At 45.7% G+C, this 26,267-nt stretch overlaps 1 protein-coding gene across 2 annotated transcripts in view; it reads left to right on the forward strand.

Annotated features, from left to right (window-relative positions):
- PDE6A (phosphodiesterase 6A) overlaps nt 1-26,267 on the forward strand; it is an 88,766-nt gene that overhangs the window by 48,985 nt on the left and 13,514 nt on the right. For both annotated transcript variants that reach the window (XM_008061056.1, XM_008061057.1), the window contains 9 exons: nt 225-374; nt 890-1,033; nt 2,835-2,900; nt 3,098-3,244; nt 3,903-4,010; nt 16,069-16,178; nt 18,303-18,390; nt 18,581-18,681; nt 19,660-19,767. In XM_008061056.1, the coding sequence (XP_008059247.1) occupies nt 225-374; nt 890-1,033; nt 2,835-2,900; nt 3,098-3,244; nt 3,903-4,010; nt 16,069-16,178; nt 18,303-18,390; nt 18,581-18,681; nt 19,660-19,767 (1,022 nt within the window). The remainder of the gene's footprint in view (nt 1-224; nt 375-889; nt 1,034-2,834; nt 2,901-3,097; nt 3,245-3,902; nt 4,011-16,068; nt 16,179-18,302; nt 18,391-18,580; nt 18,682-19,659; nt 19,768-26,267) is intronic.

The following is a 26,267-nucleotide window of genomic DNA, read 5'->3' on the forward strand; positions in this document are numbered from 1 at the left end:
CTTGAGGGAGGAAAACCACGTGGCTGTGTGGCTTGAGGAATTTCAGCCAGATGGGCTATGGCTCACGGCTTGTGCCAGTGACCCAGACCATGCAAAATCCAGCAAGCAGCATCTTCTTGCTGCCCCACTCAGTGACCCCGTCAGGTCACGATGCAGCGTGAACCCACCACAACTGCCCCTACAACCTAGAACCAGGGAAGCCTAAGTTGGCTTTTGTCTTGTAGAAGGAACCTCTGGATGAGTCTGGATGGATGATCAAAAATGTGCTTTCCATGCCGATCGTGAACAAGAAGGAAGAGATCGTTGGGGTGGCCACCTTCTATAACCGCAAAGATGGGAAGCCCTTTGATGAGATGGATGAGACCCTCATGGAGGTACGGTCTGCCAGGACTCCTGCTGCTGGGACTCACTGCTGCGTTGGCTCCCAGAGCTGCGCACTGGGGCCCTGGTATCACTGCCCTACCCGGGGATGGTGGGAGACTTACCCAGTTGGTGCGATCCTGACCCGCCCCCGAGAACCACTTCCCACATTCTCGCTTCTGCACAGCCCTGAGGTGCTGTCAGGGGAAGCCACGACCCCATTCAACATTTTGATCAAGAAACTTTGCTTTTCATGGCCAAATTCAAGGCCAGAAACTACAGAGAGTTCCTATATACCCCCTGCCCCACGCATAAAAAACACATTCCCTTTTTGTAGAGTTCTTATACATCAGAAACATGTGTTAGTGCTTCATCTAATCCTTAAAATGGGTCTGTGAGGTGGCTGCACACAGCCTGCAAAACCCATTTAAAAGCTGAGAAAATGGAGGCCTCGTGTCTTGCCTACGTTATCGAGTCAGGATCAAACCCAAGTGTTCTGTCTCTGATTCCGCCTTTCTTTCTTTTTCAGTCTTTGGCTCAATTTCTGGGCTGGTCTGTCTTAAATCCTGACACCTATGAGTCGATGAACAGACTTGAAAACCGAAAGGATATTTTCCAGGACATAGTAAAATATCACGTGACGTGTGACAATGATGAGGTTCAACACATCCTGGTGTGTAATGTCCTTGTTTCTGCTCTAACCGAGTCGGGGCCTCAGAGATGTGGCCAGACTAAGGCGAGACTTGAACCCCCACGGGGGCACAGCCTGGATGTGGGTGTATCTGCTGTTGTTTCCTCCTGCCTAACACAAGAAACAACAGCAGATACATCCACACCTAGCAGCCCTCGAAATGGGACGAATGGAGGGGTGGGTGTCGGAGAGTGGCTCATCACGCCTGCTTGGTGTGGCTTGGGACCAGAAATTATCTTCACCACTCCAGAAACTCCAGTTTTTGCTGGGCTCAGGGCAGACCTGGTCCTGAGAACAGGGCTAACCTGCCGCAGCCACTCCTCCGAGAGAAAGCTTTCTCAGAAAGACCAAAGGGCGCTGGTCCGTTTCTCAGTGCTTCCCTCCTGGGGCCCAGCTCACTTAGAAGACCCTCTCAGATCCCAGAAGAGTTTGATGAGCAATGAAGTAGCTCAGAGGTTGTTGGGAGCCCTGACAGTGTTTCATCACCATACAGTTTATAAGGCGTAGCCACACGTATGAGCCGGTTAGATGCTTGCATTAGTCCAGTAACTCCGGCAGGGTAAGGGTTTCTATCCTCATTGTAGAGATGGAAAAACTGAGACACGGAAGGGGAAGTAACTTGTTCCCAAATCACCCATTTGTGAAAGGCCTCACCTAACCTTTATCAGGATGATGAACAACTTCTCGACCATTCTTATGAATGGGCTGCCTTAGGAGGAGGTGAGCACCCCATCAGGAGAGGTATCCAAGCAGAGGCTGGGTGAGCATATACCAGAGATGCTATAGAGGAGAATCCTTCCTGGGGTGAGAAATTGGACTAGATGCTTTCAAAGATATGTGAGAATCAGTCATTCATTATTCCTGGGGTTTTGGTCTCAAAGAGAACAAGATTTGGAAGAACACCGAGTTCGCCAATGGCAATGGGCCTGGTGCCCTGCTGAGCTCCCTAGACGCTGACTTACAGGCCTCAGAAGTTGAACGTAGGCCAGTGTTCTCACAGGCCATTTCTTAAGCTGGGAAGATGTCACAACAAATTTGATCATTTCATCCCCATAACTGGTACATGCCAAGGAAAACACACCCATTTTGTATGAGTTGCCTCACGGTTTACTTTGCTTGGTCCACAGTTTCAGCCAAACGAGGGGCATGTGGAACCTTGGAGCCACAGCTTCTGTGAACCAGCCGGAGGTTAACAGGCTTTGCTCTGGGTCAAGATGTCAGAAACAAGTCACAGTCTATTTCCCCTCTGCTCTGGCTCACGGGCAGGTAGGCCCAGAGAGGGAAGAAACTTGCCCCAAGCTACTGTGCCAGCTTGGTAGAAGAACCAGCACGGTAGCCAAGACCTCCTTACTCCCGGTCAGTTAATAATAACAGTAAAATTGTCGGCATCAACATATTTGCCAACCATTGGGCTAAGTGCTTTGCATACATGATTTAATTTGGTGGTGCCCGTTTTTTAAAAAGGACTTGGCACAATTGAATTTTAAGTTACCAGTTAAGCACTTTTATCTTACCCATTTTACAGATGAGGAAATTGAGGCTCAGAGGCATCAAATAACACTGCTAACAGGTGGCTGAGCTTGAATTTGGGTGCAGGTATCTATGGCTCCAAAGCCCCGCCTTTGACTTGGTGTGTCGACAAATGCCGCGTGGCAGCCTCTCTGATCTGGGGGCTGTCACAGGGACGTGGAGAAGGGAGAAATGGGAATGCAAACATGAAGCCATGTTCAGGCCTTGGGCATAATAACCTGTTTTCTTCTCCGCTGCTTTGGGACCCCGGCAGAAAACCAGAGAGGTGTACGGGAAAGAGCCGTGGGAGTGTGAGGAGGAGGAGCTGGCTGAGATCCTGGTGAGCTGGCCCGGCTGCACCGCCCCGACCCAGCACGTGGCACGTGCCCGATGCCCTGGAGCACGTCTCTCTGCAGAACCCCTTCCCTGTCGCTCGGCTCCGATCCTCCCAGTCATCGGGATGGGGACGGGGCTGGGGGAGGCGGACACCCAGCAGCCCTTCCTGACCCCTGACCCATAGCCCTGTTCCTTCCACAGCAAGCAGAGCTTCCCGATGCCGAGAAGTTTGAAATCAACAGATTCCACTTCAGTGACTTGCCCCTAACAGAACTGGAGCTGGTGAAATGTGGGATCCAGATGTATTATGAGCTCAAAGTGGTGGATAAATTTCACATTCCTCAAGAGGTGAGGTCAAAACAAACATCTTTGATTTCCTCTTTTCTTTTCCCTTCTTCCTTGCTTTTTTTTTTTTTTAACCCACACCGTAAACTACCTTTCTAAAAGTGTGCCCTCAGCATTTGGGATTGAAAGCATTAGTCATGTGGCACAGATGAGTCATTTATCAGAACAGAGACACACTGTTCCCCTGCAGTGTGACATTTTGGGTGCACTGGCTTCTTGTAGTAGGACTCTGAGGCACTAAGCCCTGAAGGCCATGAATAGCTTTGTTGCCCACTCCCCCCCCCCCAAAAAAAACCTGTTTTCAAGCCTCCAAGTGGTTCTGACGCACATTCAGGTTGAGAACCCAGGATAAAGAGCCCACATTTTGCTTTCCTCTACTGTAAAGCCGTGGCTGGCTTCTCTCAGGACACCAGCTCCCTGGGGTTTGGCCTCCCTGAGGAAGCTGGCAGTGGAATGACGAGCACCCACCTCGTTTCCGACAGCAATTCCACTCTCATAGTATTTAGCAGTTTGCAAAGCATGTCCACAGCACTGCTGCATCTTTTGCTGGTTCCCACCTTCTGGTCCAGTGGTGGGGCAGGAGGACCTCAGGCCTCGGGAGAGAAGGGTTTGGGCCCCTGGCCACTGCTTCCTGCCCACTGATGTGCATGTGTGTTCACAGGCCCTGGTGCGGTTCATGTACTCCCTGAGTAAGGGCTACCGCAAGATCACCTACCACAACTGGCGGCACGGCTTCAACGTGGGGCAGACCATGTTCTCCTTGCTGATGGTACGGTGGGGCTGGTGGGGTCGGTGGGGCCAGAGGGCTGCTGGGGTGGGCTTGTGCAACTGGCAACCTCATGCACACACCACATGGCAGCGACAGCATTGCTGTCTATATATTGCCTTTTAAGAAGTATGCAAAAGTGGGCGACCACTTTGGGTCCCCGCCTGCTCTGGGAGCTTTTCTGTTCTCTCAATAGAGAGAGCTTTTCTGTTCTCCCAATAGAGAGAGAATAAATTTCTCTCAATAGAGAGAGAATAAATTTCACATTCCTCAAGAGGCGAGGTCAAAACAAACATCGTTGATTTCCTCTTTTCTTTTTCCTTCTTGTTTTTTTGTTTTTTTAACCCACACCGTAAACTACCTTGCTAAAAGTGAGAGAGTTTCTTTTTTTTTTGAGTTGGAGTCTCACTCTGTTGCCCAGGCTGGAGTGCAGTGGCATGTTCACGGCCACCCCAGTGTTGACCTGCTGGGCTCTGGTGATCCTTCTGCTTCAGTCTTTCAAGTAGCTGGAACTACAAGCATGCGCTACCACGCCCAGCCAATTTTTGATTTATTGTAGAGACGAGGTCTCTCCAAGTTGCCCAGGCTGTTCTTGAACTCACTGGGCTCAGGCAATCCACTTGCTTCAGCCTCCCAAAGTGCTGGGATTACAGGCTGAGTCACTGAGCCCAGCCAAATCCTACTTTCTAAAAAAAAAAAAAAGAAGTATGCAAAAGTAGTACACACTTAGTGCAAAAGAATTCCAGAAGTAGAGAAGCATATAAAATAAATAGTGAGAGAAAGTGGCGGGCTACCCCCACCCCAGACTGGTCATCTGGAGGCAACAATGTCACAGCTCCATCCAAATTTTCTTCTTGGACCTGTGAAAAGAAAAACTTTAGACAATTTTTTTTTTTTTGCATTGGAGTCTCACTCTGTTGCCCAGGCTGGAATACAGTGGCACGCTCATGGCCACCACAGCCTCGACCTGCTGGGCTCAAGAGATCCTTCTGCCTCAGCCTTCCAAGTAGCTGGAACTAAAGGTGTGAGCCACCACACCCAGCTAATTTGTTGATTTATTGTAGAGACGAGGTCTTGCCAAGTTATCCAGGCTGGTCTTGAACCCCTGGGCTCAGGCAATTCTCTTGCCTCTGCCTCTGCTAGGATTATAGACGTGAGCCACTGTACCCAGCCAACTTCAAACAAGTTTAGTAGAGTTTATTTGAGCAAAGAGACAATTCATGAATAGACAGCACCCTGAACCAGTAAATGTTCAGAGAGCTCCATTAAACAACCTAGGCAGGTGGTATTTATATTCTATTTTATTGTTTGTAGACCTGAGCAGCTCACTATGTTGCCCAGGTTGGTCTTGAACTCCTGGCCTCAAGCAATCCCCCCGGCAGACAGTATTATAGACAGAAAAAGAAAGTGACAAATAGATAGCCTGATGGGTTACAACTTGGTGTTTGCCTTATTTGGACATATCCGAGCAGTTCACAGTCTGTGATTTGCTGAAAGCTCCACTGCTATGATTGGCTGAGACATATTTACTTGTTACAAGAATACATTCTTGAGTTAGGTTGCAGTTTGTTTACATGTTGTTAGGTTACAGTTTGCCCCCTACACAGGCAGCTTTAGGCCGAGTTCAGTTTCATTTAGCAATTCCTTCTTTTGGCCAGCCTCTCAATTTTGAGAGTCTGGTCAAACCTTGGGCACAGACACCGCTTTCTGTCACCATCATAACGGACTTGTCTGGCCTCAGTATGAATTTCACAATTCACACTGTCAAATTAGTTATATGATTCTTGATGCTTTCTTCATGTCTTTATTATTCTCACCATAATGAGACCATAGGTGTGTGAGGGCTGGTTGCATGTGAGCATTTACAATGCTTAGGGGAAAACAATACACCCAGGAAACACTGATGATGTCCATCAAGGGGGTCATTCCAAGAAACTGAAGGACACACCTTCACAGGAGTCTCCTAAACCCAACTCACCAGAATCAAACAGTTCAAAGTCCAGGCAATAAAGATGCAGCATAAAAACAGTCCAAGAGTTCCACTGGTCATAGTCTTTGTTTGGGGCATGATGGTGATTAAGGCCATAGTTCACTGGAAAACTGATATAAAGAGGTATCTATCCCTGGAGTTAGCCTGGCAATGCAAGTCATAGTAACCTGGAGAGCCGAGGAAAACCTCATGTGGATGAGAAAACCTTGGAATAGGAAAGCTCACCATTCGCCATTCGGGTGCCCTCAAGCCAACGGCTCCCGTAAACACATCATGTGTTCCCTTCTCCCTAGAAATTCCCTTAAATTGTGGCAGTGTCTAGAGCAACAGTGGTATCAGCCACCTTTGAAATCAAGCTTTCTGTGGTACTAAAGTCAGGGAAGAGATAAGTGCCCTCTTCCGTTTCGTTCAGCACCTTACACAAGCCCCAGCGTGAGCGAAGATCTAAGCTGTGTGACCTTCTAGTGGTTTTGTGGACCGTGAACATTCTTGTCCATGTTTGGGAGAGTGGCTTCTACCTTTCTGTCTCCTGGGAGATCTGATTGGCTAAAAAATCCCAGATTTCCCGTCAATTTATGATTAGCTTCAAATTCCACATAAAGGGCACTCTATTTACATACAGCCAAGGGGGATGTCCCAGGAGTCCCATTTGAATCATTCCTCGTTGGAAACAAACATCTCCATCTATCTGGGGGTTGGTAGTGGTTTTGGCTGTTGACCACTTTGGGTGGCATGATGGGAACAACCTATTCTGCAGGTGGGAATAGCAAGATCTGGACTAGCAAGGAAGCAGAAGAGGGTAGGCAAATTCTCTGCAGACCCGATATAGGTCCTGGGGACTGGGAAAGAGCGCCACCTTGTGGTGTGTGAGCACAGACCAGTTAAATTTGTTTAAGTCTGTACCTATCATTCCTGAACAAGGTCCAGAGGGAAACTCACTTTCTTGTGGCCCCTTCATAGCATGCTGTAAGTTTGCATAATTGCATTTAGCAAAAAAGGACCTTCTTGAATTTAGCCCAGTGACATCATCCAAGCAATTACTTCTACCACATAGTGTCCAGCTCATGAGTATGCAGCACCTGAAAGCACAGTATACCTTTTGCAGGCATCACTCAGGTAGCTTCTCTGTATTTTATAGCCATTACTCTTTTTGTTTTGAGTTGGGGTCTGACTCTGTCACCCAGGCTGGGGTGCAGTGGTACACTCAGCTCACTACAGCCTTGACGTCTTAGGTTCAGGCAATCCTTCTGCCTCATCTTCCTGAGTAGCTGGGACTACAGGTGTGCGCCACTGTGCCTGGCTAGTTTTGTTTTTCGTTTTTGTTTTTTGTAGAGACTAATTCTCACTATGTTTCCTAGGCTGGTCTTGAATTCCTGAGATCAAGTAGTCCTTCATCCTCGGCCTCCCAAAGTTCTGGGATTACAGGCGTGAGCCACTGCACCTGGCTTCAATTATCATTATTATTATTTTTTGAGTCAGAGTCTCACTCTGTTGCCCAGACTGGAGTTTAGCGGCATGCTCATGGTCACCACAGCCTCTACCTGCTGGGTTCAGGTGGTCCTTCCACCTCAGCCTTCCAAGTAGCTGGAACTACAGGCATGCACTACCATGCCCAGCTAATTTATTTTGAATTATTGTAGAGATGAGGTCTCACCATGTTGCCCAGTTGATCTTGTTTAGATCCCTGGGCTCAGGCAATCCTCTCACCTCTGCTTCCCAAAGTACTGGGATTACAGGTGTGAGCCATCGCACCCAACCTCAGTCATATTATTAATTAAAAAGGTCAGGGTACTATTTCATGATGGCGGAGAAGTCTTGCTCTGTGATCTTGGGAAAACTGTCCACATCTAGGAGGCCACCTGCTTCTGGGGAAAAGCTTCCCTGGTCAGCTTTACCTTACGGTCTCTAACAGGTGTACAGTTCCAGCAATCTGGTTGAGCCCTTTTGAGTTGAGAGAGGTAGACCCAAGACTTGAGGCCCTGAAGCTTTGCTGTAGAGAAGAACGTGGTGTGGTCTCTTCCAATGGCATTCAAGGGCAGTCTTCCTCTGGAGTCATTTCCAAAAGACCTTGTCTCTGGGTTCTAGAGCATGTAAGATCTTGCTGTCATCAGTTGGTGGGTCACAAAGTACTTCTTTAACTGGGTAAAAACATGCTTTGGAATAATGCACTAAGCCCTGAATTACCGAGTAATGTCAGAGTTTATAAGAGTCAGAAATGCATAAGGTTCGGCTGGGCACAGTGGCTCACACCTATAATCCCAGCACTTTGGGCAGCGGAGGTGAGAGGATTGCCTGAGACCATGGGTTCGAGACCAACCCGGGCATCTTGGCGAGACCTCGTCTCTACAATAAATTAAAAAATTAACCGGATGTGGTAGTGCACACCTGTAGTTCTGACTACTTGGAAGGCTAAGGTGAAAGGATCACCTGAGCCTGGCAGGTCAAGGCTGCGGTGGCCGTGAGCGTGCCACTGCACTCCAGTCTGAGTGACAGAGTGAGACTCCAACTCAAAAAATAAATAAATAAATAAAAAAGAAATACATAAGAGTCCCTTATTAAAGGAATGGGCCTTCAAGTCACTATTTCATAAAAGGTAAATCTGTTTTCCAGTAGGAGTGGATCAGATTGCCATCAATCACCAAGACCTTTGACTAAGACAGTCCCATCAATTCAATTAACTTTACCTAACACCGTTGTGTTTATAATGCTTTGTTTAACTTTTACAACGTATTGTGAAACTATTACCTCTATCGCTGGAGATTTTTTTTCAGAAATGCTCCATAAGGCAAAAACATTTTTTTTAATGATTTTTTGGAGACAAGGTCTCACTTCTTTGCCCAGGCTGGAGTGGGTGTAATCATAGCTTACTGAAGCCTTGAACTCCTGGGCTCAAGCAATGCTCTCACCTCAGTCCCCCAATGTGGCCCCAAGCAATATGTCTGCCTCAGCCACCCAAGTCACTGGAATTACAGGTGTGAGCCACTGCACCCGGCAACGTTTTACCTATTGTTATAACATCAGCTTTCACTATGGGAAAGTTTCTGTACAACCAGAAAACATGCTTTGAAAGTGGTAAAGTGTTCAAATAGTCAGTCCAGCAGGTGCTGGAAATGTTTTGCCTGAGGGTATTTTGTTTTGTTTTGTTTTTAGTTGGAGTCTCACTCTTTGTGTGTGTTTGTGTTTATTTTTATTTTTTAATTTTTAAGTGAAAAAGCAGAATTTATTGAGAGTACAGAAAAGCTCCTACAATAGGAGGGGACCCAAGGGGGTTGCCCAGAGTCTCATTCTTGTCTCCCAGGCTGGAGTGTAGTGGCATGCTCACGGCCACCACAGCCTCGACTTGCTGGGCTCAGTTGATCCTTCCGCCTCAGCCTTCCAAGTAGCTGGAACTACAGGCACGTGCCACCACGCCCAACGGTTTTTTGTTTTATTATAGAGACGAGGTCTCACCAAGTTGCCCTGGTCTTGAACCCCCGGGCTCAGGTTAGGTGCTGGGCTTACAGGCTGAGCCACCGTGCCCAGCCTTCTGAGGGTTTTACTGTCACTAGAATTATGAGTTTGACAAACCAAACATTTGATTTATTTGTTTGTTTGAGTCAGAGTCTTACTCTGTTGCCCAGCCTGGAGTACAGTGACATGATCACGGCCACTGCAGCCTCAACTGTCTGGGCACAAGTGATCCTTCTGTCTCTCCACTCCAAGTAGCTGAGACTACAGGTGTGCACCACCACACCCGGCTAATATTTTCTTTTAATTTATTGCAAAGAGGAGATCTTGTCATGTTGCCCAGGCTGATCTCGAACTCCTGGGCTCAGGAAATTCTTTTGCCTCTGCCTTGCAGAATACTGAGATTACAGGTGTGAGTCACCATGCCCAGTCAAATCAAACATTTTCAAAAACCATTTTAGAGGGTGGGTGCATTGGCTCATGCCTGTAATCCCAGCACTTTGGGAGCCCTAGGGGAGAGGACTGCCTGAGCCTAACAGTTTGAGACTGGCCTGGGCAACACGGCAAGACCTTGTTCCTACAGTAAGTCAAAAAATTAGCCAGGTGTGGTGGCACCTGCCTATAGTCCCAGCTACTTGAAAGGCTGAGGCAGAAAGATTGCCTGAGCCCAGCCAGTTGAGGCTGTGGTAGCTGTGAACATGCCACTGCACTCCAACCTGGGTGACAGAATGAGACTTCAATTCAAAATAAATAAATAAAAATTAAAACCATTTTAGTAATTTTAGAGTAGTCATCCTGCCAATATTTCTTCACAACTTGCATCATTTTATCTTGTTCATGATGAGTCATGGAGTGAAGGAAACATTAAAGACTCAGGAGTTTCCAGGCATGGTGGCTCATGCCTGTAATCCCATTACTTTGGGAGGCAGAAGTGAGAGGATTGCCTGAGTCCAGGGTTCGAGACCAGCCTGGGCAATTTGGCAAGACCTCATCTCTACAATAAATAAAAAAATTAGTCAGGCGTGGTGGTGCATGCCTGTAGTTCCAGCTACTTGGAAGGCTGAGGCAGGATTGCTTGAGTCCAGCAGATCAATGCTGTGGTGGCCATGAGTGTGCCATTGCCCTTCAGCTAGGATGACAGAGTGAGACTCTGAAACAAATAAATAAGTAAATAAATTTTTAAAATGTGTGGTAAAAAAAAAGATCACACATTGCTGTGAAAAATATTCATTTATTTGGCCGGGTGCAGTGGCTCATGCCTATAATCTCAGAATTTTGGGAGACCGAGGTGAGAGCATTGCTTGAGCCCAGGAGTTCAAGACCAGCCTAGGCAACATAGCAAGACCTTGTCTCTAAAACAAACAAATAAATATGAAATTTTTACAAAATAGTCATTTATTTGACCAAAGTAATAATTAAAAGGAAAATATAGAAAGTTACGAACTTGTAGAAAAGCCTTAGCTCTTTTAATAAAGAAGATTCAATTTTCTTAAGTGATTTTTAAAAACCTATTAAAGAAAACAGGAAGCACAGGAAATTATTTTGGTAAAGCACAGAATCTTTGTTTCCTAGGCCAATTACCTAAAAGGTAAAAAAAAAAATCTTTCATATTTTCCTATTGGGACCAGACCAATACTCCAAGAAAATTTTGTTGTTTTAATGGAGAGGACCAAATTCTAGTTTTGTATCAGTGTACTTTTCATACTAATGATCAAGTTTTAGAAAAACTTACAAATAATTTTCTTCTAATCTTAGCCAGCTTAACACACAAAATACCTTTCACAAGATTTATCTGCCACAAGCCTTCTACAGCTTTCTCATCCATTTGGTTTTTGTCCTATACTTTTTTCTTTTCTTTTCTTTTCTTTTTTTCTGTTTTTGCCCAGCCTAGGCAACTTGGTATACTTTTTCCTCTTCTCATTTTGGAACAACCCATCATTCTACTTTAGGACAAAAATTACAAACCGGGCTCGGTGGCTCAGCCTGTAATCCCTTGCCTTTGGGAGGCTGAGGTGAGTGGATTGCCTGAGCCCGTGGGTTTGAGACCTGCCTGGGCAGCGAGACCTCATCTCTACAATAAATCAAAAAATCAGCTGGGCGTGGTAGCGCATGCCTGTAATTCCGGTTACTCGGAAGGCTGAGGCGGAAGGATTGCTGGAGCCCAGCAGGCGAGGCTGCGGTGGCCGGGAGCGGCCACTGCACTCCAGTCTGGGCAACAGAGTGAGACTCCAACTCAAAAAAACACAAATCAACAACAACAACAAAAAAAAACAAAAAACAACAACAAAATTACTCTTCCCCTTAACAACACAAAACACCCTCATATCTCATAGCTTTTCTTCAACAAGAGCACATCTTACCTTTTCTTGTATACTTGCATATAGAACTGTCTCCTTTATTACTTTTAGTAATTACTTTATATATATTACTAAATATATAAATTAGAAATCTTAACCCTTATTGCTTCTAATTGCCAGTGAATACTGGGAAAGAAATAATTGTGAACTGTCTGTCAAACCAGCAATCTATGGATCAATGTCTGTAAATAATAATTGCTAGAAGCATACACTTTCTCATAGTACAATTTGTCAGTATGTCACAGAACCTGTTCACTAACAGTCTCAAATATCTTTACTCTCTTGGTAATAAAAAAAGTCTAGAGGAAGTAATATTTTTCTCTGTCCTCCTTGGTTTTTGTTTGTTTGTTTTTTGAGTTGGGATCTCACTCTTTCTCCCAGGCTGGAGTGCAGTGGCACAATCAAGGTTCACTGCAACCTCAACCTCCTGGGCTCAGGCGATTTGTCTATCTCAGCCTCCCGAGCAGCTGGGATTATAGGCACACACCACCATACCTGGCTATTGTTTTTGTTAGTTTTTTTGTGGAGATGAGATATCACTATGTTGCCCAGGCTTTTCTTGAACTCCTGGACTCAAGCAATCCTGTTTCAGTCTACCAAAGTGCTGGGATTACAGATGTGAGCCACCACACCCAGCCACATTTTAGATGTTTTGACATATATATAGACATTCATAAGCATATAGACAGAAATAGATCTTATAGCTTTTGTGCTAAAATTTTAGCCATGTGCCAGGTACAATAATACAAGTTAACTAATTTATTAAAGAATATTTGGAAACAAATTGTTTTTCTGGCCAATGGAATAAGATTTCCTGCATAGATGGTTAAAGCTTTTGACTAATATTTGTGAAAAAGACTAAGATTTTTTTCATTTGCCTTCTATAAAGAATCTTCTAAGCAGATAATCTTTGATTCATTTAACTTTTACCATGTTTCTGTGCAACAATTAAATAATGCATTTCATTGCTTTTGTGCATCTTGGATCCTTTTTTTTCTAATGCTCTTTGCAAGTGAACAATTTTATTCAACTTTTTGACTGCAGCTACTGTAATTCTAAGTTGTCCTTAATAAGGTTAAATCATTTAAAAAAATACACAGCCAAGCTGGGCTTGGTGGCTCAGCCTGTAATCCCGCGCCTTTGGGAGGCTGAGGTGAGTGGATTGCCTGAGCCCGCAGGTTTGAGACTCGCCTGAGCAACTTGGCGAGACCTCATCTCTACAATAAATCAGAAAATCAGCCGGGCGTGGTAGTGCATGCCTGTAATTCCGGCTACTCAGAAGGCTGAGGCGGAAGGATCGCTGGAACCCAGCAGGCGAGGCTGCAGTGGCCGGAAGCGGCCACTGCACTCCAGTCTGGGTGACCAAGTGAGACTCCAACTCAAAAAAAAAAAAAACACAGCCAGCCTGGGCAGCATACCAAGACCCCATCTCTGCAAAAGTTTTTTTCAGAAAAATAGCTGAGTATGGAAGTGTCTACCTGTTGTCCCAGCTACTCGGGAGGCTGAGACAGGAGGATTTCGAGACTGCAGTGAGCCAAGATCACACCACTGCACTACAGCTTGGACACCAGAGGGAAACCCTGATTCAAGAAAAAAAAAAAAATACAGACTCTGGGCCCGTAATTTTTGTACATAAAATTAACTGGTGTCCCAGAAAGTAGAGTCCCAGACTCCTTGAGTCTCAAACTTCTTAGATTTGGAGGAATATATTTTTAAAAGGTACTGATCCAAGTTCTGTAATGAGCCAATCCAATTATCAGACCCAATCTGATCCTGGATTCAGTCTAACAAAAAATGCTCAAATAAAGTTACAGAACTCAAAACACAAATCTGTGGAGCTCAAATCCAAGAGAGAACTTACCCATGACCCAAGTTGCTACGAGAGATCAATGGGCACAGTGGGCCTGGTACCTTTGCTTGGTCACTCAGTGCTTCTGGGGATCATTGGAGGTTCACCTCAGATCCCACTTCTGACACCAATTTGTTAAAAGAAAACCTTTAGACAAATTAAATTTAGCAGAGTTTATTTGAACACAGAACGTATTCAGGAACCAGGCAGCACCCTGAACCAGTAAAGTCTTCATCCAGCAATATGGGCAGGCTGTATTTATAGACAGAAAAAGAAAACGACATATGAATAGCCTGATAGGTGGTTACAGCTTGGTGTTTGCCTTAATTGGACCTGTCTGAGTCATTCACAGCCTGTGATTGGGAAAGCCTGGTTGCTATGACTGGTGGAGACTCAGCCTGCTACAAAATATACTCTCAAGTTAGTCAGCAGTTTATCAAATTGCTACAAAAATATACTCTCAAGTTAGTTGGCAGTTTATCAAGTTAAGTTAGGTCACAATTTGCTGTGCACTGATGCAGATTTAGGTTTAATTTAATTTAATAGAGCATAGAGATAGGTTTGAAACACACATTTACATATATAGAAATGTACACACGTATACACAGTTTATTTTGTTTCTAACCAATGGAATAATATTCTGTACAGTAATATGCTTTTTAAATCTAAAAACATATAAATACATCAATCACATTCTTCCACTTTATATATTGATATAATTTACCACTTAAACCATTTTTAGATGTACAGTTCAATGGCAGTAAGTACATCCTCATGTTTTGCAACCATTACCACCATCCATCTCTGGAACTTCTCATCATCCCAAACAGAAACTACATACCCATTAAATAATGGCTTCACGTTCCCTACATCCATCAGCCCTGATAACTTCTATTCTATTTTCTGTTTTCTATGACTTTGACTATTCTTTGTACCTCATATAAGTGAGATCATACAATATTTGTCCTTTTGTGTCTGGCTTATTTCACTTAGCATAATGTTTTCAAGGTTTAGCCATGATAAACTTTTATGGCTGCAAATTATTTTGTTGTTTATTCTAATTTTTAATTTAATTTTTTTTAGAGATGGAGTCTTGCTCTGTCACTCAGGTTGGAGTTCAGTGGTCCAGACATAGCTCACTGCAGCCTCAACCTCCTAGGATCAAGTGATCCTCCTGCCTCAGCCTCTTGAATTGCTGGGACTATAAGTGCACGATACCAGCCCAGCTAACTTTTAATTGTTTGTAGAGACAGGTCTCGCTATGTTGCCCAGGCTGGTGTTGAATTCCTGGCCTCAAGTGATCCTTTGACTTCGGCTTCCCAAAGTGCTGGGATTACAGGCATGAACCACCATGCCCAGCCCTGTTATTTAAATACATTATATATATATATATATATATATATATATACACATTATATATATATATATATACACATTATATATATATATATATATATATACACATTTTATATATATATATATATATATATATATACACATTATATATATATATATATATATATTTTTTTTTTTTTTTAATCCAGTCCCCTACTGTTGGACATGGAGGTTGTGTTGTGTTTAATCTTTCACTTTTACAAAGTGTCACAGTATCCTTGGGGAGACATGCCTTTGTGTATTTGTGTCAGTATTTTTGGCTGGCGAATTTGGAGCCCTTTATATTGTATTTTAAAGTGTTTCATCATCTAGAGTCTGATGTGAACCTCTGCCCTTGCTTGGTCTCCTCATTCTCATTCCTTCCACTGAGGCTGGAATGGTCAGGCCACAGTAGGTGCTCTGGCCTGGAGGCAGGAATTCTGACCAGACAACCACAGAAGGTGACAAGGACACTACTGAGATTTGATTTATTTGTTAGGGCTCCAGAGTCAGCATCAGTTCTCCAAAGCTCCTTCCCTGTGTACTTCAACACCAACATACACACAGAGCTAAGGGTTTGGAGGAACACCAGGGAAGGACTCCCTGGGTTGCGAGTAACTGGTAGATTTGGTTTGGAAGGTTGGCCTTACCAGTCGGGACGTGTTTAGAACTCTCCAGATCCTAACACCTATACCCACAGCCACCAGCTTCTCAAAAACCATCTAGTCCAACACTCTCTACCCTCAGTGTCCAGGGATACCGAGGCTCAGAGGGGATGAGACCAGCTAGGGTCACTCAAGAATAGGGTGACCAACAACCTTCTGCTTGCCTGGGATTGTCCCCGTTCTAGCATCGAATGACCCACGTCCCAGAAAACCTCTCAGCCCTGGGCAAAGCTCTGTTCAGCCTTTGGAGACAGAGAGACAGAGATGGAGCCAAGATCAGACCCACTTCCAGGCTCTGGTGCTCCCCTCATACCTGCCCCTTAGGCCGTACTGTTGCCCCCACAAAAAAAGAGTGACTTGCCCTCACGTTGCCTTCCAGACGGGAAAGCTGAAGCGGTACTTCACGGACCTGGAGGCCTTGGCCATGGTCACTGCTGCCTTCTGCCATGACATTGACCACAGAGGCACCAACAACCTCTACCAGATGAAGTGAGTCGTCTTGCGTCCCTGCCTCCCTCCCACCCCCACCCCCAGCCCCAGCTCTGTGTGGTCCCCAGGCAGACTCGCAGGCCGAGGGGGAAGTCTCGCTTGCAGCGACCCCGCGCAGCTGCCTTGAGGGCCCCGAGAGGGAGCTGAGAGAGATTAAGAAAGACGCAGACACAGAGACATAAAGAAAAACTGGGGCCAGGAGGGCCACCTTCCTCTGAGGGAGGAGAAGTGGCCCTGAACTAGCTCAGCACGTTTATATTATCATCAAGCACAAAAGAAGTTGGGAGGGGTTCAAAGCCCATGAGGGAGCTATAACAGAATTTTGCTGTTACCTAAATGGCAAGTTGCTCCGCGGTTATCTTGTTGTTGCTAAGGCTTTATCTGTACTATTTGGGCCTGGGTGTGTAGGCTCTGAGATGCCATTCCGTGTAGTAGACTGCATTCCTTGCTCTTTGGCTAGGGTGCAGAGCAAGCAAGCAGGACCTCGCCTTCACTTGGGGCCTCGCCTTTGCTCAAGGCCTGCTGTCCGAACAGCACTCATCTGCTCCCCACGCTCGCTGTCCACAGCATCCCCACTGCCTTCTTCCCTTGGGTTCGGGTCTCTCCTGTGGGGAGCAGAGTAATGACCTCCCTCTCCTCCCCAGATGTCCACATCCCAAGCCCTGGAGCCTGGGAGTACGTTGCCTTACATTAAAGAGGAACTTTGCAGAGGTGATTAAATTAGGATTTTGAGATTTAGGGATTATTTGGGCTTACCCCCTCTAGTCCAAAGGGACCTTTCAAGAGGCGTCTGAGGGTCAGAGAGGAGAGAAGTGACTGCTCCGCTAGCCTGGCAGATGGAGGAAGGGGCCGCAAGCAAAGAATGCAGGTCATCTCTGGAAGCTAGAAAGGCAAGATAACAGATGCCCCTGGAGCCTCTGGGAGGCAGCCCTGTGGACCCACTTCAGACATCGAGCTCCAGAGCTGTGAGATAACACATGTTGATTGTTTGAAGCCATCAAGTTAGTGGCAGCTTGTCACAGCAGCCATAGGAAATGAATACCTTCATTCCTCTACTCTCCCCCTCCCTGCCCCACCTGCTGAACTGACTTGAACTCAGATGTTGGTGGCCAGTGCCAGCTTGTTTACACCCCTGTGTTTGCAACACTCCTACTGCAGCGTGGTGGGCTCTGTGCTGGGCAGAGGGGTGCCAGGGTGAGAGCAACACCGACATCACTCCTGTCTCCGGAGTACAATCTTCAAGCTGAGATCGTCCTGGGTCCTCATGGCCACGCACAGGGCTGGGCAGAACAGGGGCTGATGGCATCCCCATTTTACAGATGAGGAAATTGAGGTTCCATCCAGGGCCACAGCCCCTAAGTCTTGAACAGACACTAGAATTCAGCTTCCCTGAGTCTTCTCAATATTTCCATGCTACCTGAGGTTGGAGATTGTGTTTACATTTTACGACATGGAAATCTAAGTACAGCACGCAGGGCTTGGCACATAGCTTGGTGCTCAACAAATATTTATTGAATGAAGAAGTGAATGAACACACTGTTTGCAGAGTTTAGTGACTTCCCCGCAAAACTCAGGAATGGAGGGTCTGAGGCTAGGTGATTCAAAGCATGGCCCAGTGCCAATGTCTTTAAAATTGCAGGTGAGCCAGGCATGGTGGCTTCATGCCTATAATCTCAGCACTTTGGGAGGCTGAGGTGAGGATCACTTGAGTCCAGGAGTTCAAGACCAGCCGGGCAACATAGCAAGGCCTCGTCTCTACAGAATAACAAAAAATTAACCTGCCGTGGTGATGCATGCCTGTAGTTACAGCTACTTGGGAGGCTGATGTGGAAGGGTCACCTGAGCCCAGAAGGTTGAGGCTGCAGTGAGCCAGGATTGTACCACTGCACTCCAGCCTGGGCAACAGAGTGAGACCCTGACTCAAAAAAAAAAAAAAATTAAAATTGCATGTGGCACTGTGCATATTTGTGCCTTCAGTTGCTTCTCTGAAGAGCCCATGACAGCAGAGAGACTCAGAACCACTTGTGGAAAAAGCTACAGACTGAGAGGCAAGAGGTTTGACATTGAATCTTAATAGTCCATCGTCCATTCCCTACTGACTCTCTCTCTTTCTTCCTCACCCAGGTCCCAGAACCCACTGGCCAAGCTCCATGGGTCCTCCATCTTGGAAAGACATCACTTGGAGTTTGGCAAAACATTGCTCAGGGACGAGGTAGGACAAGGTGCTCTGTGCTGGCCTGGGGGCCTGGACCAAAGAGTCCACCTCACAGGCAGCCTGAGTGTGCAGGCAGCATCTTTCTGCTGGTCGAGCTGCCTCTGCCCTCATCTGGGGTGGCCGTTGGTGGTTGGTGACTTGACTACCGGCACATCTCCCTGCATCTCTGCTCTGGTTTTTCCTTTAGAACCTGAACATCTTTCAAAACCTCAACCGCCGGCAGCACGAGCATGCCATCCACATGATGGACATCGCCATCATTGCCACAGACCTCGCCCTGTATTTCAAGTTGGTATTTCTTCTCACTTTAACAACAAGAATAGGCTGGGCACAGTGGCTCATGGGAGGATGAGGTAGAAGGATTGCTTGAGGCCAGGAGTTCGAGACCATCCAGGAGTTTAAGATCAATATAGCAAGACCTGTCTCTACAAAAAAGAAAAGATTAGCTAGGCGTGGTGGCACACACCTGTAGTCCCAGCTACTCAGGACGCTGAGGCAGGAGTATCACTTGAGCCTGGGAGGTTGAGGTTGTGGTGAGCCATGATTGTGCTACTGCACTCCAGCTGGGGTGACACAGTGACACCCTGACTAAAAAAAAAAAAATTAACAATAATATTACTACCAAGGAGAAGAATGATTGTAATAACAAACTCTGTAGTTCCAATGCACTTACTATGCTCTATGTGTTAGACACAACACTTGTGCTATGTTGTGTGTTGAATCTCGCTACAACCCTGTGAGTTAGAAAGTATTACCCCCATCATACAGATGGGAAAACTGAGGATCAGGGCTAGATATTTGCTAAACTATCAAATCAGTGACAGAGTCTGTGTTAGAAACTAAGTGTTCACACCCAGACCTTAGTTCTTTCAACCTTGTCTTGTGGATTACATAGATTTAATGAGCCTGCATCTGAATCAGCCCATGTTAGAAGCCCTGGTGTGGCCTCTTTCTTTCCTTTTTTTTTGAGTTGGAGGCTCATGCTCATGGCCACGGGAGCCTCGACCTGCTGGGCTCTGGTGATCCCTCCACCCCAGCCTTCCAAGTAGCCGGAGCTACAGGCGTGCACTACCACACCCGGCTAATCTTTGATTTATTGTAGAGGCGAGGTCTTGCCAAGTTGCCCAGGGTGGTCTCAAACCTGCAGGCTCAGGCAATCCACTCATCTCGGCCTCCCAAAGTGCTGGGATGACAGGCTGAGCCACCGATCTCTGCCGTGGCCTCTTTCTAAGGCTCACACCCTTTAACGGTGGGTGTGTTTTGTAGGAAGAGGACGATGTTTCAGAAGATTGTGGACCAGTCCAAGACGTACGAGACTGAGCATGAGTGGACACAGTACATGATGCTGGAGCAGACGCGGAAGGAAATTGTCATGTGAGTTGAGACCTGGGAAGCTCTGACCCTCCTAAGCTCAGGATCGGGAGGTGAGAAGTGTGGCTTGGGCAGCTCTGGCTGCCCCCAGGTCCTGGGTCCTTCCATTCTGGAGGCCTCCAGCACCCAGAAAAGGGAAGTCATGTCAAGACCTAATTGCACATGTTGTAATATGTGTTTAATCTTTATTTTAGCACTAAAAGTACATGATAACATATTATTGTTTTATTTCTCTGTACACAAAAAGCATTATCATTTGAGGTATTCTGATCATAAATTCTAGGATTTGGGTGGTAAAGTGATGTAACTTTCTAGTTTTTGATCAGACAAAAAGCACTGTGCCAATTATGGTTTGGGGGATAGCTGTGAGTCACCCAAAGTACGGGCTTAATGTTCTAGGCATTCCTTTACAGAGGACAGTGTCCTGTGGTGCAGCTGTGCTGTTCACACATGGGTTGTGATTTATATGACATGTGTAGCGTGCATGGCTGGTGTGAAGGGACCCAAAGTCAAGCCGTCTGGTGGGTGTCTCCCTGTTCTCTCAGCATGCTGCCATGGTTCCCCTCAGTTGATGGTGGGTGCGATATGTGCATTTGAGGCCTTTTATGAGCACGTGGCCCAAGCCAGATGGTCCCTGGCTTCTCCATGATGGGTCCTGGGCAGGGATGGTGATGGGCAGGAAGGGTCTCAAAGAGAGCCAGGGCCTGCCCCTGTAATTTGTAGCCGGTGGCTCTGTGGACGTGGGGCTTGAAGTCCCAAGGGCCGCTGCAAATCTCTGCAGCAGAGAAGTAGAGGCCGCTCGGACAGTCTCAGGAAGAGGGTCAAGTGACCTCCTCAGCCCTGAAGTTGTCCACGGGGGCCTCCACAGAGGTCCCGGATCCTAGGGTGGTGTCACCTGCATCCACTGAACAGGGGCACGCTCAGCCTCCAGTTGCCCCCGAGCTGACCAGGAGTGGCCCCACTGGACATTACAGAATGGCTTAGCAGAAGAATCGAGTGGGTGGAAGGAACACCCTACTCTCAGATAGGGGAACTTATATTAGAAAGCTGTCTATTCTCTCTAATTAATTACTCACTTAAGACAATTCAAAAAAATACCCATTTTATTTTGGGGGAAGACAATTCAAAAATTCTTATGAGAAACAAACATGCAAAAAGAGCCAGAAAAAAATATTTAAAAAGATAAAAAGAAGGCCAGGCATGGTGGCTCACGCCTATAATCCCAGCACTTTGAGAGACTGAGGTGAGAGGATTGCCTGAGCCCACGTGTTCGAGACCAGCATGGGCAACTTGGTGAGACCTCATCTCTACATTAAAGAAAAAAAAAATAGGCAGGCATGGTGGCACGTGCCCGTAATTCCAGCTACTTGGAAGGCTGAGGTGGAAGGATGGCCTGAGCCCAGCAGGTAGAGGCTGTAGTGGCCGTGAGTGCAGCACTGCACTCCAGCCTGGGTGACAGAGTGAGACTCCAATTCAACAGCAACAACAAAAAGATAAAAGAAAAAGAATAGCCAGAACATTTTAAAATAGAAGAGTAATAACAGGGAGTAGCAGAACTAAAGATAGTGCAGGCCAAGCATGAGAAGGTGGCCAGGTGGGGCCATCTTAGCCTACATGTGTGTTCGGAGTGGGTTTTGTAGCCATGGAGAAAGGTATAAGTTTATAAATGGTGTTGGGACAATGGGACAGCCACAGGTGAGATCCCTACCTCACTCCTAACACCAAAGTGAATTCCAGATGAAGCAAATATTTTAAAATAATGAGGAGAAAAAGAGGGAGGGGGGAAAAGAATGGGAGAACAAAAAAGAATGCTTTCAGAGTGAGTTTTTTCAAGTGAGATATGAAATGTATATCTCAAAAATAGATGGATAAATTTGACTACATAAGCCGGGCTCGGTGGCTCAGCCTGTAATCCCGCGCCTTTGGGAGGCTGAGGTGAGTGGATTGCCTGAGCCCACAGGTTCGAGACCCGCCTGGGCAGGCGAGACCTCATCTCTAATAAATCAAAACATTAGCCGGGCATAGTAGCACATGCGTGTAATTCTGGCTACTCGGAAGGCTGAGGCGGAAGGATCACCGGAGCCCAGCAGGTCGAGGCTGCGGTGGCCAGGAGCGGCCACTGCACTCCAGTCTGGGCGACAGAGTGAGACTCCAACTCAAAAAAAATAAATAAATAAAAAATTAAAAAAATTAAAAAATAAAAAACATGTGACCAAAGTCAGAATACAGGCGGTAGCTGGGGAAAGTATTTGCAACACTTCTCACAGAAAGAGAATTGACTTCCTCAGGAAAGAAAATGTTAATGCAGTTCAAGAACTTTCTAGAAAATGGGCACAAGGTACCAAACGGACATTTCCCAGAAAGGGAATTACAGTGGGGTATAAATATATGAAACGGCGATGACCTTACTTAGGCCGAGAGAAATGCAAAATGACACCACAGTGACACAGAACTTTTCGTTCCCCTTGGCAGAGACGAGATGTTTCATAACAGCCCTGGTGGGTGGAGGGGCAGGCCTTGCTGTGGTGGGCGTGGATGGGTGCAGCCTTTATGGAGGGCAATTCGGCAACGCCTAACTGTCCAAACTGCCAGCTCCCGTACTCTCTGACCCAGTGATCCCCGTGCAGGGCTCCCTCCAGATATTTCCCCGTTTGTGCACAGAGCATGCACGAAGCTCTCGGTTGTGGCTGTTTGTAAAACAAACGTGAGGGACTGGGTTCAATAGATCATGGTTCTTCATACCATAGCGTGTCTTACTCACTTTACAAAGAAATGCTGTCATATGAAAGATCGTGTTTAGCCGGGCTCAGTGGCTCAGCCTGTAATCCCGCGCCTTTGGGAGGCTGAGGTGAGTGGATTGCCTGAGCCCGCGGGTTCGAGACCCTCCTGGGCAACTTGGCGAGACCTCATCTCTACAACAAATCAAAAATCAGCCGGGCGTGGTAATGCACGCCTGTAGTTCCAGCTACTTGGAAGGCTGAGGTGGAAGGATCGCCGGAGCCCAGCAGGTCGAGGCTGCGGTGGCCGGGAGCGGCCACTGCACTCCAGTCTGGGCGACAGAGTGAGACTCCAACTAAAAAAAAAAAAAAAAAGAAAGATTGTGTTTAGTGTTTAAAAGCAAGGCTCAGCGCCTCGGTTGTTGGAAAGGTCCAGGCAGTCTCCAGCGGATGTCTTCAGATAGAGGCTCAGATACCCCGGTACTCATCGCCTTTCAATACATCTGCAGGCTCAGGTGACCTTGAGGGAGTGAGCTAGTGTTTTCTTTCTTAAAATCCCCGGGGAAGCGGGAGTGCAGCAGCATAGCTGTCTCTCACCCTTGCCCGACTCCAGCCTTCGTTGACTCTTCCTACAGAACCTTGTGTTAGGTACAGAAACATCTAGGCGATCACACAAAGGGACTATTTGGAAGACAGTGTCACTCCTGTTCTCAGGCGAATACCAAGATCCGTGCATACTCAGGTCTGTGGGTCCTGTGGAACCTGTGGATATGAAACATCGGCCCTCCCTAGACATGGTTTCTCATCCTCTAGTTTGTGTTTAGTTGAGAATTCCATGGCTCAGGGGACCTGCGCAGTTCAAACCTATTCTGTTCAAGGGTCAGCTGTACCATTGTCTTCAAAGCCTCTTATAATTCAGGGCTGCAGGCCCTCCCTTTTTGTATGTTCTGATCAACATGCCCATTTCTCTACGCTCTCACCCTGAACACTTCCAACACCAGATGTACTGGGTGTTTAATCCCACACCGACCAGTTTCCTGGTTCAGACACCAACTGGATGTCCTCCAATTCAGTTCAACTCCGACACTGTGTCCCTGGAGTTAACCTCAGCTCCCGCAAGTTAAGGGCCCAGCCCCCCCCACGACTGTACCCACTTCAGATGCCATTGCCAGCCTGGGCCTCCCCCTAGTTCTGAACAACTGACTATCAATGGAAGCTTCCCATGACTACTTCCTTGGGTTTGAGAACTTGCTAGAATGGCTCACAGAACTCAGAGGAACACTTGAAGTTTATTGGTCTATTATAAAGAACACAGATAAACAGCCAGATGATGGGTGTGCAGGGCAAGGTGTGTGGGAAGGGTCCCCAGCACAGGACTCTGTCTCCATGGAGAGGAGTTGGGTGCACCACCCTACCGGCACGTGGGTGCGTTCAACCAACCCAGAAGCTCATCACATCAGTTATTCAAGAGTTTACTTAGAGCTTGCTTTCCAGGCGCCAGCGCCGTTCTTGGTCAGTGGGTGGGGTGTGCAGGGGCAGCAGGAGTGAAGGCATTTTTTATTTAGCAACCTGAAGGTATCACTGCTCAGGGGTCATATCAGAACAAAGACACATCAGTAAGCATTGCTGAAGGTGGCAGCATGGACTTCAACCTTCCCACTATTCACCTTCTATCTTTCATCTATCTATCTATCATCTATGTATCTACGTATCTATCAATCATCTATCTCTATTCATCTTTATCTATCTATCATATCTATCTATTCATATATTCTGTCATCTATCTTCTATTTATCTATCTTCTATCCATCTGTCTCTTCTATCCATCTATCTGTCCATTCATCCATCTCCATCTTCTGTCATCTATCTTCTACCTATCACCTAGCGATCTATCTCTCTATCCCTCTCTCTCTCTCTATTTACCTATCTTATATCTATCTATCTACACCTATGTTCTACTGTCTATCTTCTCTTTATCTCTGTCTTCTACCCATCTGTCTTTCTGTCTCATCTATCTCATCTATCTATCATCTTCTATCTATCAATTCACCCATTATCTATCTATCTATCTATCTTCCTTCCTTCTATTCATCCAGCCATCTATCTACCTACCTACCTATATATCCTCCATTGAGATACCTCTACCTTTCTCAGCATTAAAAATAACAGCCATAGGCATCCTTTCTAACATGCCTATTTAGATTGAAAAATAAAGTCAGATCCTTTCTGACAGAACCCAGTCTGGTCTGGCTGTGTTAGTTGCCAGGGGAAGACTAGCATTTCCAATGGCAATTCATCCCTATGAATTCATTTTGTTAAATCTGCAGCTTTAAAGTGTTGATTAAAACATAATTGAAATTCCTTATAAGATACAATAATTTTATTAAAATATAACGCTGGAAAGATATATTAAAGTGAATCATGTTTTAATTCACTGAACCCAACTGAGTATCTCAGGTTAACCAAAGCTCCCCTGAGAAAGCCTCAGAGGTGTAATTACTTAACAGTCATAGAGTATAAGTTTGGATTAAATCTTCCTGGCACACGTCCCAGAAATTGAGGAAGTGAATTTTTTTAATTTTTTTATTTTTTGCCTATTTTTTCTGGTGATTTGAGAGGAAGTGAATGATTCTGATGTTTGCTGTCAACAAAACTGAAGAAGAATCTAATTGAATCATCAGTTGATAGATCACTCAGAATAATGACCAATTGTGATTTTTAACAGCTAACTTGGAAGAATGCAAAGAATTGGGTGACACTGTTGTAATAAAACACTTTAAATTTCCAGGGTTTCTAAGTACTTGTATTTCTAAAAATGAAAAATTGGGCTAGGTGCAGTGACTCATGCCTATAATCCCAGCACTTTGGGAGGCCAAGGTGGGAGGACTGCTTGAGGCCAGGAGTTTGAGACCAGCCTGGGCAACAGAGTAAGGCCCTGACTCAAAAAATAAATAAATCAAAATAAAATAAAATAAATGAAAAACAGGCATAAAATAGATGCTGAATCCTTTGTCAGTCTAGAAATAAAATTCATCCAATAATCGATTTTCTTTTTTTGAGTTGGAGTCTCACTCTGTTGCCCAGGCTGTAGTGCAGTGGCACACTCATGGCCACCACAACCTTGACCTGCTGGGCTCAGGTGAAACTTCCACCTCAACCTTCCAAGTAGCTGGAACTACAGGCATGTGCCACTACGGCTAATTTTTTTATTTATTGCAGAGACAAGGTCTTACCAAGTTGCCCAGGCTGGTCTCGAACCCCTGGACTCAGGCAATCCTTTCCCCTTGGCCTCCCAAGGTGCTGGGATTATAGGCTTGAGTTATTGCACCCAGCCCAATAACCAATTTTTTTAAAAAAGAATCCTTTCCTTTTTGATTGAGATGCATTTTTTAAAAAAAAGTTACTTTTACTGGAGTGTTTAATAATTATTTATAAAAATAGGTAATATATTCTGTTGCTTCAGTTAATTTTGCAATAATAATTGCATCCAAAATAAAATTTTTCAACACTTATAGACTTATGGTCAAAGAAAAAAACTTTAATTGAAGAATTTCTATTAATGCATATATGCATTTGGTAAGTATGACCAAGAAAAGATTTTTCAAGCATATATTTAGTATACACATACACACATGTATACAGACACACATATGCACACATATGCGCAAATATATACACATATATTAAGATGCAACTTTTTTTTTTTTTTTTTTTGAGTTGGAGTCTCACTCTGTCGCCCAGACTGGAGTGCAGTGGCCGCTCCTGGCCACCGCAGCCTCGACCTGG

Source organism: Carlito syrichta, unplaced genomic scaffold (genome assembly GCF_000164805.1).
Source record: "Carlito syrichta isolate Samal-C Ts95f unplaced genomic scaffold, Tarsius_syrichta-2.0.1 Scaffold305012, whole genome shotgun sequence".
NCBI lineage: Eukaryota > Metazoa > Chordata > Mammalia > Primates > Tarsiidae > Carlito > Carlito syrichta.